At 31.3% G+C, this 19,977-nt stretch overlaps 1 protein-coding gene across 2 annotated transcripts in view; it reads left to right on the top strand.

Moving 5' to 3' along the window:
* The window catches only part of TECRL (trans-2,3-enoyl-CoA reductase like), a 106,756-nt gene that overhangs the window by 74,935 nt on the left and 11,844 nt on the right, over positions 1–19,977 (top strand). For both annotated transcript variants that reach the window (XM_045881082.1, XM_045881081.1), the window contains exons 5-8: positions 546–661; positions 4,065–4,170; positions 5,442–5,514; positions 9,435–9,478. In XM_045881082.1, the coding sequence (XP_045737038.1) occupies positions 546–661; positions 4,065–4,170; positions 5,442–5,514; positions 9,435–9,478 (339 nt within the window). The remainder of the gene's footprint in view (positions 1–545; positions 662–4,064; positions 4,171–5,441; positions 5,515–9,434; positions 9,479–19,977) is intronic.

Here is a 19,977-nt window from a genome sequence, read left to right as displayed (position 1 = left end):
CTACTCAAACTCATTAGAATTAAAGTCTAAAATTTCCAGAAGAGAGAACTAAATTATTTCAATTTGAATCATTGTCAAATCAATCAAATTCAAGATGACCTGGCCATATAAATTAAAAAAAAAAAAAAATAAAGTCACTGTAGGCCAATTCCATTCAGTTATAGGAACAGCTCACATAGAAGATGGAGTGTGTATGGGGCTGGAGAGACACTAAGAAATATGTTTATAATAGTTTGGTTAGTTAAATAAAAACTCCTGTGTACTATTTGTGAAGAAATCATTAGCTTCAATATTTATTTTTTATTTTAAAGTCACCATTTATAATTGTCCTGTCCTTAAGTCTTGGCTAGTTCTTGCAAGGAAGACTTCTTGTGAATTATATTAGCACCCAGTATAATTCAATTTAAAGAATAGATAATGCCACGTGCACATTTTACCAGTTCATTCAGTAGGCTAAGTTTATAGACATGCTTATGTTTATATATAAATCTTAATAATATCTACAAAAGTTTATTTTTTGATTTAAATCACTTTCTTATTTTCAGGTATTTTTGGCTGAATACACAGGACCTCTGCTGATATATCTCCTCTTTTATTTGAGGATCCCATATATATATGATATGAAAGAGAGTTCTAGAAGATTCCGTCACCCAGTGGTACAGTAAGTAATACATTAGTACCTATAGATGAAGAGGAGATAAACTAGGACACAGATATAATTTTAAAGTTTGTCTATAAACAAAATTAAAGTGGATTACACTTAAGAAACTATATCTTAAGTAACTTTAAATAATGTATACACACCAACTTGCAAATTTATATACAAAGACCTACTAAGTATACCTTAAAGTTGAGGTAATATAAGTTCATAATGATCACAGTAAAAGAAATCTGGAAATTTAGAAATATTACAAGAAGCTTAAAATTATAAAGTTGTGAGGTCATATATAAAGAGCTCAAGATATAAAACTAAATAAAATAAAATACGTACTTCTCATGGGCAACATTAATAGGAAAGAAACAATGGTTTTATAAGTTACCTTTAGTAAATCAAAATCCAAGATAAATTTTACTTTAAAGTTAAAAGTAAAAGTAAAGTACAGAAAAAGTTGAGGGCGTTTATTACAACAATATATAGCATACTGTGAGAATAATCTCTCTCTGTGTCTCTCTCCCTCAGCTTACCAAATTAAAGATTAAGAGAATAATTATTATTCAAGATGCTACACTGAGATGTGTTGTTAGCAATTCGTTAAAAAAAAAAAAAAAAAAGAACCTGATTTAATGACTAAACTCTAAGTGAATTAAGAAACAAAATTTAGGTCTTAGGGATACTAGAAGATAGAGAATGATTTGATTCCTGACTTTCTCATCTCAAATCAAGTTTTCCCTTACCCTTAATATCTGTACCACAGCCACACTGACCTTTCTTGTCCCTGATACCTACCATGTTCCCTTTCATGGAAGGGCATTTACACATGCTATCCCTCTTCCTCCATCCTGATTACCTCTTTCTTCTCTCTTATGTAAACTTCATGTAGAAGTTCAGTACTTCTTACTCATGGTAGCCATTCCTACTCCTTCCAGTGCAAATATGCCACTGAAATATTTTTGAATATTATGATTGGAAAAAAGAATTGGACCCAAACTTATTTATGGATGTTCAATTAGTTTAGCACTGCACAGCGAAAGAGTTAATATTTGAAGGGAAATCAACCATAATTAAATAGAAATATTTGGAATGAAATCAAACATGGTAAGTGAGTTACCAATACTGTGTGAAGTGACATATATCCATATAATAAGATACAACTGCGTGTACTATGCTGGTATAACATCAGAAAAATAAGTAAACTAATTTAAACATAGCATGAACTAAAATTTCTCATTTAGTGCTCTGCTACATAGCTGGGCATAACCTCACTTTATGCTTTCTTACAAAGAGGAAAATTTTATCACTCAAGTATTTACTCCTACAAAGAACCAACAAGGTAGGAGAGATACTGATTCCCATATCAATCCTTTAAGCCTACAGGGCTTAAAGCTTCTCCTAAATCAGAACCTTTCCTTTTGCTCGTCTGTCTAGAAAGCTCTGCCCCTGGATATCCACACTTCGTTCTCTCATTTCTTGCAGAATCTGTCTATTATTTAGAGATATACAAACATTGAACGTTGTCTCTCCACTTATAGGGGCACACTTATATTTTTTTCTGAATTAATGAATAATAATAAATTCCCTAATGATTTAGGCAGGTTGGTTTGTGTTTATTTATTTGTTTTCCCAAAAGTCACTGTTTTTATTAACCCGAAATCATTAATTTATTCTGTTAAAATAGACTCCCGTAAAGACTCAATGTTTGATTGTGCATAGAGTAAATGAAATGCTGATTTTTACGTTCAAACTTTATTGGTGTAAGTGTGCAATTTTTGATCCATATTGATTTTCTTGAATAGCAACCACAGTTTTCAAAGTTTTATATTTTTAACAAAATCAGTACTGATTTTAACAGAAATATATTTTAAGAATAAGTAAGAAAATATACTTGTGTAAATCATGTCTGACATTTACTTTTTTTTGTTTTATTATCTTATGTTAATCACCATACACTACATCATTAAACACCCAATGCTCCATTCAATACGTGCCCTCTTTAATACTCATCACCAGGCTAACACATCCCCCCACCTCCTTCCCCTCTAGAACCCTCAGTTTGTTTCTCAGAGTCCATAGTCTCTCATGGTTCGTCTCCCCCTCCGATTACCCCAATTCATTTTTCCCTTCTTACTATCCTTTTTTTTTTTTTTTAACATATAATGTATTATTTGTTTCAGGGGTACAGGTCTGTGATTCAACAGTCTTACACAATTCACAGCGTTCACCATAGCACATACCCTCCCCAAAGTCTATCACCCAGCCACCCCATCCCTCCCACCCCCCACCACTCTCGCAACACACACGACATCTACTTTTAAAACAATAGTTTTATAAATGCCAACAAGAGTTGCTCAATTAGAAAAACAAAAACAAAAACAAACACACAAAGAGACAAACAAAATATTACAATTTGTTAGGTAGGCAAAAACCAAACATAAAACAAACCTAAACAAAACAAAAGCTGCACGGACTCCATAAAAAGTGAAATTCAAACCTTTTCAATGTATGGTTCTTGCTAAAGGACAACCAGACAATGAAAAAGTTATTCTGAATATTATAAAATGTCAAATGGATTCTAAGTAGATTTTGGGTATTTTTAAAATTTGTAAGTATTCCCCTCTGGCAACCAACAGTTTGTTCTCTTTATTTATAGGTCTGATTCTGCTTTTTTGTGTGTTTATTCATCTTTTTTTTTTAGATTCCACAAGAGTGAAATCATATGGTATCTTTCTCAATCTGACTTATTTCACTTAGCATAATACCCTCTAAGTCCATCCATGTTGTCTCCAATGGCAGAGGGGAGAAGAGTGAGGGATCAGGCAAAATGGGTGAAGAGGAATGGGAGATACAGGCTTCCAGCTATGGAATAAATACGTTACAGGAGTAAAAGGCACAGCATAAATAATGCAGTCAATTATATTATAATAGCATTGTATGATGATAGATGAGAGTTACAATTGTGGGGAGCATAGCATAATGTAAAACTTGTTAAATCACCAGTTATACACATGAAATTAATGTAACATTGTGTGTCAGGTATACAAAAAAAAAAAAACCTTGTACATTTTCTGCTTAATTCATGTGACATTTTCATATGAGTACATTTATAATTATTATATATTTATTCCTCGGTAGGGGTGAACATATAGATTGTGACTGGTATTATAAGGTATTTTGAATGTCACCGAAAGTAAATTTATAGAGACTGTTGTGACAGTACTGTTATTGTGAAACAAATTTAGAATATTTCTAGAATAAAAATATTAAAATAAACATTAGTGTTTTTTTATTGGAAACATTTCCTAATAAATATAATATTGTAGTCAACTAACAAAAAATGTCTTATGTGTAAGGCAAGCCAGACCTTTAGAAGGGGACTTAATATGTTCATGTTTTATTTTCTTTCTAGCTTGGCTTGCTTCTGTCATTGTATACACTATATCCGATATCTTTTGGAAACCTTATTTGTTCATAAAGTTTCTGCAGGACATACACCTTTGAAAAATTTGATAAAGGTGAGGATTGATATGTTTTGTAATTTTAATTATTATTGAGAAATTTTGTGTATTGGGTCATCCATAAAATGATACAAAATCATGTTTATTTTCCTTATGCTTAGAATTTTCTGTTCAACTGTGTCAGCATATCTTAAACATCCACTCCTGAGATGCCACTTCCTGAATGACCTATTTCACTGGAGCTGTGTTCAACCAATAACCCTACATAAAAGATTTGCCATGGCCTTTTGTTACAAGCCCTGTATTCTCTGGTATCTTTGATTTTGGAAATACTTAGCACTGAATTCAGATTCTTTAAGTGCCGCTTGAGGAGGGGGGATGTCATATATGAACCCTCCTGTAAAAATACATCTGTGTGATAACAATGATGAAAACACACCCTGTATTTATGACAGTTGTCAGTGTGATGACAGTGTCTTTGCTCTTCCAAAAGTGGTGGATGCAGGAGTTAATAACCATCCCATCAAATAGCTGTCAAGAATATGGGAAGTTTTATGAAATATTGAAGTGGAAATGTACATTGGATGACATGTTGCAATTCAATTTTCCAATTCTAATTCCAATTTATTTTAATTTCCGATTTAAAGTTTACTTTCAATAGGAAATATTTCCTTATTAAAAATTTCTTGTCTTTTTTGACAAATATCTGTTTTGTAAAAATTTCAACAAGTCTTTCTATTGTTGTCACTGTAATAAAGCAAATAAACTCCAAGACTCTTAGAAACCTCAAAAATCATTTAGACTAGCTTCTATTCTGGCAGAAGATATGAAAATTTATCATATCAATACAAGATCAGCATTATAGCCTAGGACTTTTTGAATTAGGTTGTTTCCCTTTACAATCTATCAAGATATGTTTTACTAACGATTAAATAATTCATTATCTTATTCACTTACTGTTGGAAAATGAATATTAGTATATTTTATGTAATACATTATTTATTATTTTATTACTTCATTTATATTTATTACTTGATAGTCAAAGACTACTCTTGAAAATATTCTAAAATATAGTGTTACATTTGCCTTATAACCTAAGTACCCATTTATATTAATAAGGTTAATGCCTTTCCTTAGTGATATCAAATAGGTACTTGTAAAATGCTACTTTATTGGGTGAGGAGTCATTTCATTTATCTTGCTTAGAACATACCATTTTTCATACAAAAAAATAAGCTGCAGTGTGGCATATAAGTATATGGGATGATTTCAAATGATATGATAGATTTTATATATATTCACTAACTTTTATTATGTTTTATTTATAGGCCTGTGCCTTTTATTGGGGATTTACTTCTTGGATTGCCTACTACATTAATCACCCACAGTATACACCACCATGTATGTAGGATTTCTTTTTAATTAAACACATACTAAATTGCCAACATCAAAACTCTCTTCTACACTACACAGAAATAATGAACAACCTGGCACACTTAAAAAAAAGAAGTAAATAATGAAAAAGATGTCAATTTTTAATAGCTTCCATATCATACTCTATTACATTTTTATGTAGATTTAAAAAAACAAACTTGACCGACATACTTTGATTTATTTTCTCTCCATAGGAACTCTAGCAAAAATATGAGTTGATTGTAAACCTCCAAAATGACAGATAGTAAAATGAAAGAATGAAGATTAAAAAGAAAAATTCCATATAGTCACAAAATCAATCATATAAAATCAGCTATCAGGATTTTTAAAATACACAATAATTATGTAATTATTATATTAAATGTAATTCAATAAGAAAAGATAGAAGCAATTTGCTTCTGTAACATACTGTTTTCTGTTTATAACTTTATTAAATGTCCTGACCATTGACTCAGATGAAGCAGTTTGGTGGAAAACACAATGGACCAAACCTAAATCCTCATTTCATAAAAGTGAAGAAAAATAGCTGTCCTTGTCAAAGAATTCCATTTCTTTTATTTGCTGTGGACTTTTCTCTCCTCAGCTTTTACTGCAGCCCTCAAGACACACACAGAGCTACAAGGGTGCTACAAGGGTGGAGGTTTCACATTTTATTGACAGTTTTTTTGTGTGTGGTCTATTTCTGGTGTTTATGAAGTTTGAAATGGAAATGAATGGAGTAGTCAGGCTTTATTTTAGATTTTATAATATAAGTTAAACCATCTTAATACCTGTGCTTGAAGTACCAACAACAAAATCTTTACTAAGATCAGCAAATCTAGTTGAGTGTGCTAAAAGTAAATCATTGCAATGTTCAAAACTTTAATTCTTCTAAATACTAACAATTAACTATGAATATTGAAGGGGAAAATTTCTTAATATTATATAAAATTTTTTTAAAAAAAATATTTTATCAGAAGATGTACCTACTAACGTTAGAATATTAATGGACAGATATTTTTGCTCCACAAGGTGTTTAAGAGGAACCTCTGAAAAATGCTACATTCACGTATCTGATACAAAATAATAGAAGCTGATTGTTATTAACATATGCAAAATATTTATCGAAAACTTAATGTTTGTCAATAATTGTAAAATATCTGTTTCTTTTGTAAGAAGAAACATTTTTATGTAAGTGCTAATATTCCCGATTATGATTAGGAAAATGAGGCCCTGAAAGTCTAATTTTACTGTGCTCAAGACTCTTAAATGCATAAGATGTAAGTAGGACTTAAATTCTGTGAAAACATATATAACATTACAATATTGATTCCAACCGGAAAGTGAATAAATATCATGTCTAGTCTTATTCTCAACAGATTTGACTGCATAAAATTAATAGCATCTGTACATTTTGACACACTAACTTGAATAAAATACTACATATTATTATTATGTATTTTCACCACATATACCATTAAGGAAGTAATTTTTTGTACTTCTTGAAAATATTTTAAAGTAAATAGGAGACAAATTATGATAATTAAAAACTGCCCAATGGCAAGAATATTCCATTAACTGTAAACTGGCATGCATATGTTCAGAAAACTTAATACATAAATGTTAGTATCAGCAGCAATCAAATAAAAACAACCTGTTTTTCTTTCTCGCCAAATGTAAAATATTATAAAAATTATAAAAATAATACAGAAAGTTTAGGGAGGCCTGGGTGGCTCAGTCGGTCGAGCCTCTGCCTTCGGCTCAGGTCTTCACCCCAGGGTCCTGATATTGAGTCCTGCATTGGGTGGTGGGGGGGGGGGGGGTCCTTGCTCAGCGGGGAGTCTGCTTCTTCCTCTGCCCCTCCCCTCTGCTTGTGCTCGCTCTCTGTCTCTTTCTGACAAATAAATAAATAAAATCTTAAAAAAAAATTACAGAAAGTTTTAATGATGGTTAAAATTTTTTATAGAAAGTTTGTTTCAAATTACAGTATCTGTAGCTTTGCTTTTTGGAAATAAACATTAAAAATATTTAAAAATTATACTCTTTGTCCCTGTACCTGTTTTTATCACATCATTATTTATTCTTATTAAAAAATGAAAACAAGGTATATTTTCACTGTCCTACTACATGAAATGTTCTGAACCCCTCTCTTGTCTATTTAATATCTTTTCATTTTCTAAATCAGAGTTCAACCATGTACTCAGAGAGTCCTCCTTGATCTCCCTGATTAAATCCTTCATTTTAGCTCTTACATTAAATACTATATAGGCCTTTCTTAGTAAGGCCAGCACTTATCAGGGTTGCACACTTCCCTTTGTTATCTTGTGATTATTATTTGTTTCCTTGTTAGACAGTAATTTTTATTAAGATAAGAGTTGCTTTTGGCTTAGTTTATAATTGATTTTATCACAAGCACACATTATAGTGCCTGTCCTATAAATTCCTAATAGCTGTTATTGAATGAATAAAGTTTTGTCTAGAAGTAGCATAAATAAAAAAATATATATATTTTGATTTAGCTAAAGAAGAATGTTTAATTATATGGCAAATGTTGCTTAGTTATATGGCAAATATAATATTAAGGAATAAATGATTATAAAAGTGTTTTATAAGATACTGTAAAAAGTGTATAACAAATATGTATATTTCCAAGGGAAAATCTGAGTTTTAACTGATTTATCATGGATAATGGGATATTAATGTATTTTATTTCCCTTTACATTTTTATCTATTTTCCAAATTTTCTCCATTAATGTATTAATGTATTTTATTTCATAATTAGATATATGTACTTTATAAAAACAAAACATTCAATACTTCTACATATTTTATATATATGCTTTATGGATATATATATGTATATGTATATATATGTATATATACATATATCCATGCATAGATACTTACATAACTTTTGACTAAATCATCCTTAAAATTTCTAACCCATGGAACTTCCATAAAAGACTTATAAAGAAAGATGTTTGAAGTAGTATTTATCATACAAAAAATTAAAGTAGCACTAATTATGCAGCAGTGAGATAATATTTAATGTTTTTAGAGCTAGCCACGTTATACATTATGATGCAGATATTGTCATAGCTTGTACAATGAACATTTAATAATATTAGAAATTCCTTTAAATATATTCTTATAAAATATGCAAGATTTAAAATGAGACATTATAATTGTGTAAATGTGTTTACATAAATACAATGTATATGCACACACACAAAAGTAAAAAAAAAAAGAAATGCAACTGTTAATACAGATGATATCAGAAAATTTTATTTTTAGTACTTTTGTATATTCCACCTTCTTTACCATGAGAAAGGTAACCTTAAGACACTGTCTAAAATTCTATTTTATTCCTTATTCTATATAATTTGGGAACATGTAACCTAAATTTTTATTTACTTTAAGATGAGAACATTAATGCTTGCCTCATATATTTGTTTTTAGATGAAAAATAAAAAAAATAAAATATTACCTGTTATAAAATATCAATGCATAAAATAAAAGTTTTTATTAGCATGTTTTTTTGTTGTTAAATGTTAAAAAACAAGAGTTATCATTGGGTGCCATCATATATTATGCCATATGATGTGCTTTTAAGGTGACAAATGAAAGATTAAATCTGCCTTCAAAGAGCTTAATAATACAAATTAAAAATAGATTCCTTTTGTATTCTAAATATAATTAAGTGACTAGAAAAAAAGTATATGTTGATAGCAAAAATATTTTCATCCATTTGGTTTGCAAATGTGCTATCCCAAAGGGTCAATTACATACACCACTGTACTTTGGATTAGAGGATAGTAATATCCAATAAACATTGCTTAAATTATGTTTATAGTGTGGCAGTCCAAAATATGAATGTTTGCATTACATCTTCTTTTCTTACTTTCTAGCATTTGGAAACCGGCAAGTCACAGTATCTGCTATCAATTTTTTGGTATGTATTATTTATATTACTTGCATTCAGCTCTAGTTGTAGTACTAATTAAGAATGCAAAACAAATTATATTTGAGGATTTCACATGTAGAAATATCATCTATTTTTATATTATATACTTAATGATATTTAGTAGAGTAAGTCAAACAATTACCCCGAATCAAGCTATTAGCTCTCTAAATTTTTTTTAGCTCTCTAAATCTTTTAATCAAAATGTTCTACTCATCTATGAAAGATGATTAGAATAATTTGAAATCTAGTAAAATTTGAAAAAAAATCATAGTAATTCTTCCTATTGTCTATATACTTACAAACCCCTAAGAGCAAAAAGTTTTATGAGTCTAACAGATGAACATCTAAAAGACTTTTTGGCATATGAAAACAGTCTACTTTTTTGAATGAAAGTTAGGTCTTTTCTAAGTGTTCTGAATCCAGTTATTTAGATTATTTTATTTAAATTTACATATGTATTGTTTGAATTGGGTACACATCAATCTGAGTACAACAGATTATTTATCATTTCTGAAATGCATTATTTCATTAAACACATATTTTGCTTCATACACCATATAATTCCACCATATAACCCATGCTTCTATTCTTTATTCACGTTCTTCCTCATTCTTGTCCTTGATAGATTAACTTCCATGATTCCTGTCCCTGATGCATTGATGAAATCTCTTGATTCATATATAAGTCTATATCCTTTGTGAAGCTGGTATTGAATAACTTATGCCCCACCATTTCATACAAGGCATAAATCACAAACACTTTGTTAAAATCTCTCATGTGAACCTATGTGTGTACATGTGTGTATTTTAATTAATACTTTAGTTAATTACATCCTCTACATGTTGGCTGTGGCAGGAGCAGGTCCTGCTTTAATATTTTTAGCACCTAGTTTTGTGCATATTAGAAACACTCCTTGCTTTAGTGAATAACAAAAATCATTTCTTTATTTATAACTTCTTAAGCAAATATATTGTCAATATATCATCACCTTTTAACTTTCCACATGTGTATATTATTGATAGATTGCAGGGCTTCAGTTTATTTATTTTGATGCCTTTATTGTTAACCTACATTGTACCAAGTCAAATGACTTCTGTATATTAACTACTCAGTAAATTTGAGCAAATGGAAGAATTAATTAGTGGATAAACAAAACAATAACCACGTATTTGGTCTTTATTTTTATATATTTTTGGATTCATACCTGATTATTTTTCTCATTTTTATCCTCCTTATAATGTTAGCCACTATACATTTTTGCAACTTGTTTTCTGTTATTTCTGTGTAAATATTTACACATCTCCCATTTTATATACTATTCTTGATTTCTTTCCTTTTCTCTAATGTGGTATAGCTATGAATCCATGGCTCTAGTATAAAAGAAAACTTTCAAGAAAAGTTATAGTTTTTTTAATTTTTTTTAAGATTTATTTATTTGAGGTGGGGGAGCAGAGGGAGAGGAAGAGGAAGTTTTAAGCCAACTCTGCCCTGAGCACAGAGCCTGATGTGGGGCTCGATCTTATGATCCTGAGATCGGGACCTGAGCTGAAACCAAGAGTCAGATGCTTAAATGACTGTGGCACCCACGTCCTCCAAGAAAAGTTATTACTTTTTAAAACACTTGTCTTAACAGTTATAATATTTTTTAAGTGAAAAAAGAGGCATAATTGAAAACAAGCAAAATTCTAAAGGTTTGCAATATACATTTTTCCCCAAAGACTTCTAAAGACGTTGCCTCCTAATTAATCTACTAGTGCTTAATATTCACACATGATTTTATTAATCAATGCTTTTTAATACATTTCACATGGGGAAAAAATAAGAAGGAGAATTAGGAAAGTCATAAAACTTTATCAGAGTTTCTGTCTTATAAAGGCCAAGGTGTCAAAATAAACAAGTAGTGATAAATAGCATTGACTAAATCCAATACAGACAAAAAGTAAGTGTAATAACTTTAATTCCACATTTCTAAGCACATAACAGATATTGACTGTTCCAATCATAGACTTAAATTAAGATTAAAAGAACAGCCTGTGCTTTTAATTACAGATAGTATTGAGTATATGAATAAAACCTTATGTAAAAGTCAAAATTTTGAATGCAATTGTATTCTGTTGCAAATAGATTCAGAAATGAGACAGAAGGGTCACGCGAGTCTCCTAAAATTATAAATTGTGATGACAAATTAAAAAGTCCTGCTAGCCCCGAATTTCTTAATAATGTTTCATGTAGGCAAAACACATTTACTTTTCACAAATAAAATATGATATTAAGAGGTAAGTATTAGGAGACTGATTCTCATACTGGATATAACAACAAATGAGTTGAGTTTGCACATACATCACCTAAATTGAAGATGCCTACCATATCTTTGTGAGCATAACATTCTATATTTCAAGGTTAATTTTTTTTTCGTTCACAATAACTGAATGTCTACGTGTGTGCTTTTCACATTTATCATAAGAAATGTATATGCAAATGGTTCGGAAAGAAAAGCACGTATGTTTAAGTCAAGTGCTTTTAAAATTATTTTATATTATCAGCATATAATATAGTCAATTATTATTATGTAGAGGAAAAAGAGGGGAAATTCATAGGCCAATCTTGTATAATATAAAGTTTAACCAGAAAATGCCTATCTTAATTGAAAGTGTTAATTTCTCTGCTAATGTTTGCAAAACTTCCTGTTCTTCATTTTGTTGGTATATGCACCCTCTTAACATAAGAGAAAAGCATTATCCGTTTAAAGTTGATTTTGCTTCTGCTGCTGTGTAGAGCCAGATTATCACCTGGTTAGGAAGTAATACAGCGCAATGTGTGAAATATGGTCTTAGTTAATTCTTAATTATTCATATATGAATCATCCATTTTGTGGACTAACCATTAACAATTATAATTTTCTCTTCTGCTCCCTCCTCTTTTATTTTTAGTCTAAGTTTTCTAATATAATAAGCAAAATCTATTGTAAGCAAAACAACACACATTACAATGCATACTTAAAGTATTCCAAAGGGAGGTATAATTCCTTGTGGAAAATCTTTGATTTTGGTGAATTTTGTCATGTAGATACTATATTCTGAGAAGTATTTTACCACCTCCCCCTTTGTGTAAGTTCTTTCTGACTTTCAACATGACTTTGTTCTCTCAAGTATGTTCTGATATCATAAAATCTACAAGTGAAAAAATCAAAGAAGTAGAATCAAATATAGGCAAATTTATAAAGACATCAGTGTATCTTTCACCACAACTTTTAGATCTTTTTTTTTCTGCTAGAAATATTGTAGAGATACACTATAATCCAGTCTCTTCATATTTCTGTGATCTCTCTTCATTCTCTGAACCCAAGTCCACCCACAAAGGAACGAAAGCACTACTGCAAAACAGAATACAGTCTATAATTTTTAATATTTTGCTATTTTATAAATAACAATCCTGTTTTCTTTATCCACTCTTCCTCTCAGTTTATTTTTACTCTCCAGAAGTAGTTTATGATTTGTCAATTCTTTGTACATTGAGCACTTCACCAGAAAATGAATTTTTTCCTTGCATTTCCTTGCATTTCTTCAGCAATGTAGGAATTGAAAGAAATAAATAATAACATATAAGACATGGTTTGCAAAGTACTGAAAATCACTCTTCTACCTGGTTTTGCCTCTGTGTCTTCAGTCTCACCATTAGTTATCTACTCATTTAGATTAAGTTTTATTTTTTGTTAAAATGCAAATATTCTTGGAGAAGTAATAAATTACGTTCTTATCAAACAGTCACCTTCTCTTGTAACATTGAATGGAGAAGGACCTTGGGCAGAGAACAGTAATTTTTGATTAGGGGAGAGGATGCTGGGAACAATATATCACAGCTTTTAACAAGGGTGGAGGAGAGTGGGGCTGTGCTATGGAAACTTCAGTAACGCCAGGAAACTGCTCGAATGTTGGGTATTTGTGGAGGAGATAAATGAGGGAAGAAATGTGTGCCAAAGGTAAGTGCTTTCATTCTCAGGCAGCATGCTCAGGTTCGGTTGTCAGAGTTTTTTCCTGATCTTTTGCCTACTGTTGATAGACACCAGTAAAAAGATGGACAGAACTTTTTATTGAAGACTTAAAACAAAATTTAGCACTCTACATTTTCTCATCATTTGCCGATTTGGTTTCCTCTCAACTCTCCTCAAGTATCTAAGATAAATAATAACATAAGTAGGAATCAACTTTTATACCTAAATTTGGTTGGAGTACTGCTTCTTCAGTAATTTGTTTAGAAAACTAGTTTTAAAATTAATAATGTAAAATTATTTTTAAAGATTTTATTTATTTATTTGCCAGAGAGAGAGCAAGCACAAGCAGTGGGAGCAGCAAGCAGAGGGAGAAGCAGGCTCCCTGCTGTGCAAGGAGCCTGATGCAGGACTCGATTCCAGGAGCCTGGGATCATGACCTGAGCCAAAGGCAGACACTTGACCAACTGAGTCACCCAGGCATCCCTAATAATGTAAAATTAATGCAAATTTATTTTATTATAATTTTTTGTAATTATCATTTATTTTTTGGCTAATACTCCTAAAAATAGTAATACTTTAAATTAAAATCAGCAGCTACTATATAATGATAAAAATTATCATTGCTAAAATATATAGTATGAAAGCTAATATAAAATAACTTTTAGGGCGCCTGGGTGGCTCAGATGGTTAAGCGTCTGCCTTCGGCTCAGGTCATGATCCCAGGGTCCTGGGATCGAGTCCCGCATCGGGCTCTCTGCTTCTTGGGAGCCTGCTTCTCCCTCTGCCTCTCTCTCTCTGTCTCTCATGAATAAATAAATAAAAATCTTAAAAAAAAAAATAAAATAAAATAAAATAAAATAAAATAACTTTTAAAAAAATCATCATAAATGTGTTTTTAACAATAAATTATAATAGTCAGTATTTATGAAGTATCTTTATCTTTAAAATTTTACTGTATGGTGCTATTTTTTAGACTATAATCTTGTACTGTATGTGCACATTCTTGTGTTATATGATATTTCATGAAAACTCTATGGATTAAAAAATAAATAAATCAGGTATCCCTAGAATTGTGGTAATGAGATGGGCTACAGAAATAAAATATACTATTTTTAAACATTAAATCAAATACCTTGGGTTACAATTTGAGTGAAAATATCATCTCTTACAGCAAGTATATCAAGTTTTATACAGTAAAATATTAATTTCATGCAATAAATACATTCATAAAATAACTATTAAAATTTATTTTTCATATCCTGCAATCATATAAATGCAATAGCTGAACTTTTACTTAGAACCCTACAGTTATTCATTTTTAAAAGTGACATGTATTGGTTAGGGCAAAGACAATACAATAGAACAAATAAATCATAATAAATGGTGCTGTAGGAGCCAGATATATACATACAAAAAAAATGAATCTAGACCCAGACCTTATACTCTTCACAAAAATTAACAGAATAATCCATGAAGGATAATATTGATAAGCTAGACTTCATTCATCTTAAAAACTTCTGGTCTGCAAGGACTGATGTCAAAAGAATGAGAAGAAAAGCATAGACTAGGAAAAATATTTGCAAAAGACACATCTGATAAAAGATCATTACCTGAAATATATAACGGATGCTTAAAATGCAAGAATAAGAAAACAAACAGCTCAATTAAAAAATGGGTAAAAGGCCTTAACTGACACCTTACCAAAGAAGATATACAGTTAGCAAATAAGCATATGAAAAGATGCTCCAAATCATATCCTATCAGGGAAATGCCAATTGAAATGAGATAGCGCTACAAACAGAATGGCCAAGAACCTAGATCACTGACAACACCAAATGAAGATAACGATGTAGAACAACAGCAGAAACTCTCATTCATTGCTGTGGGGATGCAAAATGATCTAGTCACTTTGGGAAACAGTTTGGCAGTTTCTTACAAACCTAGATATACTTTCACCATATTATCAATTGTGCTCCTGAGTATTTACCCAAAGGAATTAGAAACTTATGTCTACACAGAACCCTACAAATGGATGTTTACAATAGTTTTATTCATAATTGCCGAAACTTGGAAGCACCTAAGATGTCCCAAAGTAGATGAATGGATAAACTATGATACATCCAGACAATGGAATATTCCTCAGTGCTAAAATGTAATGAGCTATTAAGCCATGGGAAGACATGGGGAAAGCTTAAAGGAATATTGCTCAGTAAAAGAAGTCCTTCTGAAAAAGCTAAATACTATATGATTCTAACTAGATGACATTCTGAAAAAAACAAAACTGTAGAAACAGTAACAAGATCAGTGGTTAGCAAAGGTTAGGGAGAGAGGAATAAACAAGAGGAGTACAGAGGATTTTTAGGACAGTGAAAATACTCTGTATGATACCATAATGATGGATATGTGGCATTATACATTTGTCCAAACTCAGAATGTACAACACCAAGAGCGAACTTTAATGTAAACTGTGGACTTTGGGTGATTATAATCTGTCAATGTAGGTTCATCTGTTGTGACAAATGTACCACTCTGTTGGAGGACACAGATAATGGGAGAAGTTATGCATGTTCAGGAGCAGGGGATATATGAAAAACCTTTGGACCTTCCCCTTGATTTTCCTGTAAACTGCTCTAAAAAAAAGTCTTAATGAAAAAAGTATTGGTTAGTATATATATTTTCTGATAAGCTCATAATTAGCATATTGGAAATATATTTATTCTGGAACACAATGCATGCTATCCTTTTTTTATTGAAATGTATATAAATGGGTTTCCTAATTTAAAAAAAATAGAGGTTAGGAATTAGAATAAATTTTTATAATGTTATAGTGATATATTATCATGTTATAAAACTTAACTTATGATGCTAAAAGAGTGTAATATTGGCCTATATTATCAAATAGCATGTCTATGCAAGTGTGTTTTATCCTTTAGATAATTATATAGTGATCTAAGATTTTCCTTATTCTTGAAATATTAAGATAAAATAAATAAAACATGACATAATAATTATTATCATTAGAAACAGAGAAAATTAAAATAGCTGAAATTCAAAACAAACCTGATTATCAGTGTTAGAAACATTTTGGCAGATTCAAATTTTTTAAATTATATTAATGAAATAGACATTACATTGCTCAAATTATAAACATATCTGCTGATAATTAATAATAACAATAACATATATAAATCTTAATCTCAGAAAAGAAACTGAGGATTGCTGGAGTGGTGGGGGGTGAGAGGGATGGGGTAGCTGGGTGATAGACATTGGGGAGGGTATGTGCTATTGTGAGCGCTGTGAATTTTGTAAGACTGTTGAATCACAGACCTGTACCTCAGAAACAAATAATACATTATATGTTTAAAAAAAAAAAAAGATAGCAGGAAGGGAAAAATGAAGGGGGGGAATCGGAGGGGGAGATGAACCATGAGAGACTATGGACTCTGAGAAACAAACTGAGGGTTCTAGAGGGGAGAGGTGTGGGGGATGGGTTAGCCTGGCGTTGGATATTAAAGAGGGCACGTACTGAATGGAGCACTGGGTGTTGTATGCAAACAATGAATCATGGAACACTACATCAAAAACTAATGATGTAATGCATGGTGATTAACATAACATAATAAAAAATATATTTGGGGAGAACAGATATATACAGAAATAATATAGTTTTTTTTTTTTTTTTTTTAGGATTTTATTTATTTATTTGACAGAGAGAGAGAGACACAAACGAGAGAGGGAACACAACAAGGGAGAGTGGGAGAGGGAGAAGCAGGCTTCTGGCTGAGCAAGGAGCCCAATGTGGGACTCAATCCCAGGACCCTGGGATCATGACCTGAGCCAAAGGCAGACGCTTAACGACTGAGCTATCCAGGCACCCCGTTCATTTTCATTCCTATAAAAGTACTATTAGATTACAGAATAAAAATTACTCATTTTTACTTTGGAAACCAAAAGAATTTTACTAAGACAAAATGACAAAGCCTACTATTTGATGGCTACAAATTCTGTATTAGGGTGTTTAGATTTTATTATTATTTTTTAAATATTTAATTAATTTATTTAAGAGAGACAGCACGAGAGAGAGAGCACAAGCAGGAGGGGGGAGGGGTAGAGGGGGAGGGAGAAGAAGACTCCCCACTGAACAGGGAGCTGGATCCCACTGAACAGGGAGCTGGATGCCGGACTCAATCCTAGGATCCTGGGATCATGACCTGAGCTGAAGGCAGACATTTAACCGAGCCACCCAGGCGCCCCTAGATTTTATTCTATAGACACAGTGTTTTCACTATTTATATAAGTAGATTATGTCCACTTGCTGAGGCTTGCAAGAAAGAACATTACAGAAATTATATAAAAGTAGGTCTCTGCAAGTTGGGCTTCTTCTACACATCTGTATGTTTCACTATATAAGATAATTTAACATTTAAGTAATGTAAAAATCAAACCTAATGATAGCAACTTCCTCAAACTTTATTTGTGAAATTGCTGTGTTTACATATAATGTGCCAAAGGAAGATATCTGATTTATTTATTATTTTTTTAAAAGATTTTATTTATTTATTCATGAGAGACAGAGAGAGAGGCAGAGGGAGAAGCAGGCTCCCAAGGAGCAGGGAGCCCAATGCGGGACTCGATCCCAGGACCCTGAGATCATGACCTGAGCCGAAGGCAGACGCTTAACCATCTGAGCCACCCAGGCGCCCCAGATATCTGATTTAGAGAAGAATCAACCCAGGAGAAATGTTTAAGTGTTGGAAATGCTAGAAAATTTTCCAGTGTTTCACATTTAATGTTCTTCTGATTTTTTTTTTCAGTAATAAAACCATATATTGAGTTTTATAGCACTGACTGAATTTTCTAATCTTACTCAGCTCTGACCCAAGAGGAAATTACATCAACCACTTTTATCTAGGTCAATTAACCTATATTGGACACATTCATTCTTGAGAGTATTAAAGCCAGTGCTTAAGGTGAAAGTTGAAAATAGTCACAATTGCTCTTTAAAATCCATTACAGATTCGCTAAGTTAATGATAAACTAAGTATTTTTAAACATATAGATATAGCTGATTTTTTTTCTCTCCACCCCTAGAATGTATATGGATATGCATTTCATCTGTAGATAGCAAGATGGAAAAGTTGGATTATTTACCACTTTTTTAAATCACCTCTCATATTTCTTATTTCAATATGTTATGTTTTATTTGGCGGCAGGCGGGAAGGGGCACCTAATGATAAATTATGGCATTAGCATACAGCTAGTGGTCTAACTGAAGCTAAATGCTCATTTTTCCATGGCCTATACTTTGGGTAGAGGATTGATGTTTTCGTAGCTAGTTGTGTTATGAAAAGTAGGAAGGAAAAAATATTTTGAAGGTTGAATGAGATTAAAATATTGATAATCATAAAGTGAATATGTTTTACCAGAAGAAAAACCACAATTTCTAAAATATAATTTGTTCACAGAGTTGGTAAGTTAATTTGCTTATTAATAAGTATTTTTATCATATATTCCATTTTGCATTTGGCACTGTGAGTGATGAAAATAAGTATGACATGCCATTTGACTGAAAGAAGAGCAAAAAAAAGACCGAACAAAGAAAACAAATTATTAATTTAGTAATTATGTGTTTTGTGGTGCTGCCATTGTGAGAGATAGAAATTTAGAGAAGTAAGATTAATCAATGTAGGGTAATTGTCCAATTTTTAATTGATGACATTGGTAACTAAAATTATCACAGTTTTATTGGGTAATTCATATGTCAGACACTTCATTTCATTTAATCATCCTAAAATAACCATCATGAGAAAGAAAGTAATATCAGCATTTAGGTGAAGAAATGGAATTTCAGATGTCTTAATCATGTAATCTCTAAAAAGTAAAAGATGAGGCATTCGAGCACAAGTTCATTCAACAATGGCTCACACTCTTAACCACATTCACCTATAAATAAGTTCAACTATAAAATTATTATCTGAAAATGTAAAATTCAGCTTTTATTCCTAATGATAACTTGAGAAACTAAGGGCCTCTTCTACAATTACAAAACTATTATATGTGAAGAAATCCCTACAGAAATTGTTGAAAAGAATAAAATCAGATATATGTTAAGAGATTAATAGGATTAAAGGCACTGAGTTAAAAACATGCTCAATTTAGGGATATCTTATAGTGAAAATTTGGATGACTCTAAACAATAATGGTATTGGATAACAATGTTATTAATAACAAAGTATTAAATTTTGAATACATATCTAGTGTTAATCAGATGAAGCATATTTATGACAAAGGAAAGGGTACTAACTTCTGGGGACACATGTTGCAAATTGGGAACATTATTTTTTTTAAATATTTTATTTATTTATTAGACAGAGAGAGAGATCACGAGCAGGGAGGAGGGGTAGAGGGAGAAGCAGATTCCCCGCTGAGCAGGGAGTCCCATGCTGGACTTGATCCCAGGACCCCAGGATCACGACTTGAGGTGAAGGCATATGCC

This window comes from Mirounga angustirostris, unplaced genomic scaffold, assembly GCF_029215605.1.
Source record: "Mirounga angustirostris isolate CCGP_5_RB_7025 unplaced genomic scaffold, mMirAng1.0.hap1 SCAF_2, whole genome shotgun sequence".
NCBI lineage: Eukaryota > Metazoa > Chordata > Mammalia > Carnivora > Phocidae > Mirounga > Mirounga angustirostris.
The sequence above is the reverse complement of the archived record's forward strand: the minus strand, read 5'-3'. Positions and strand labels throughout refer to the sequence as shown.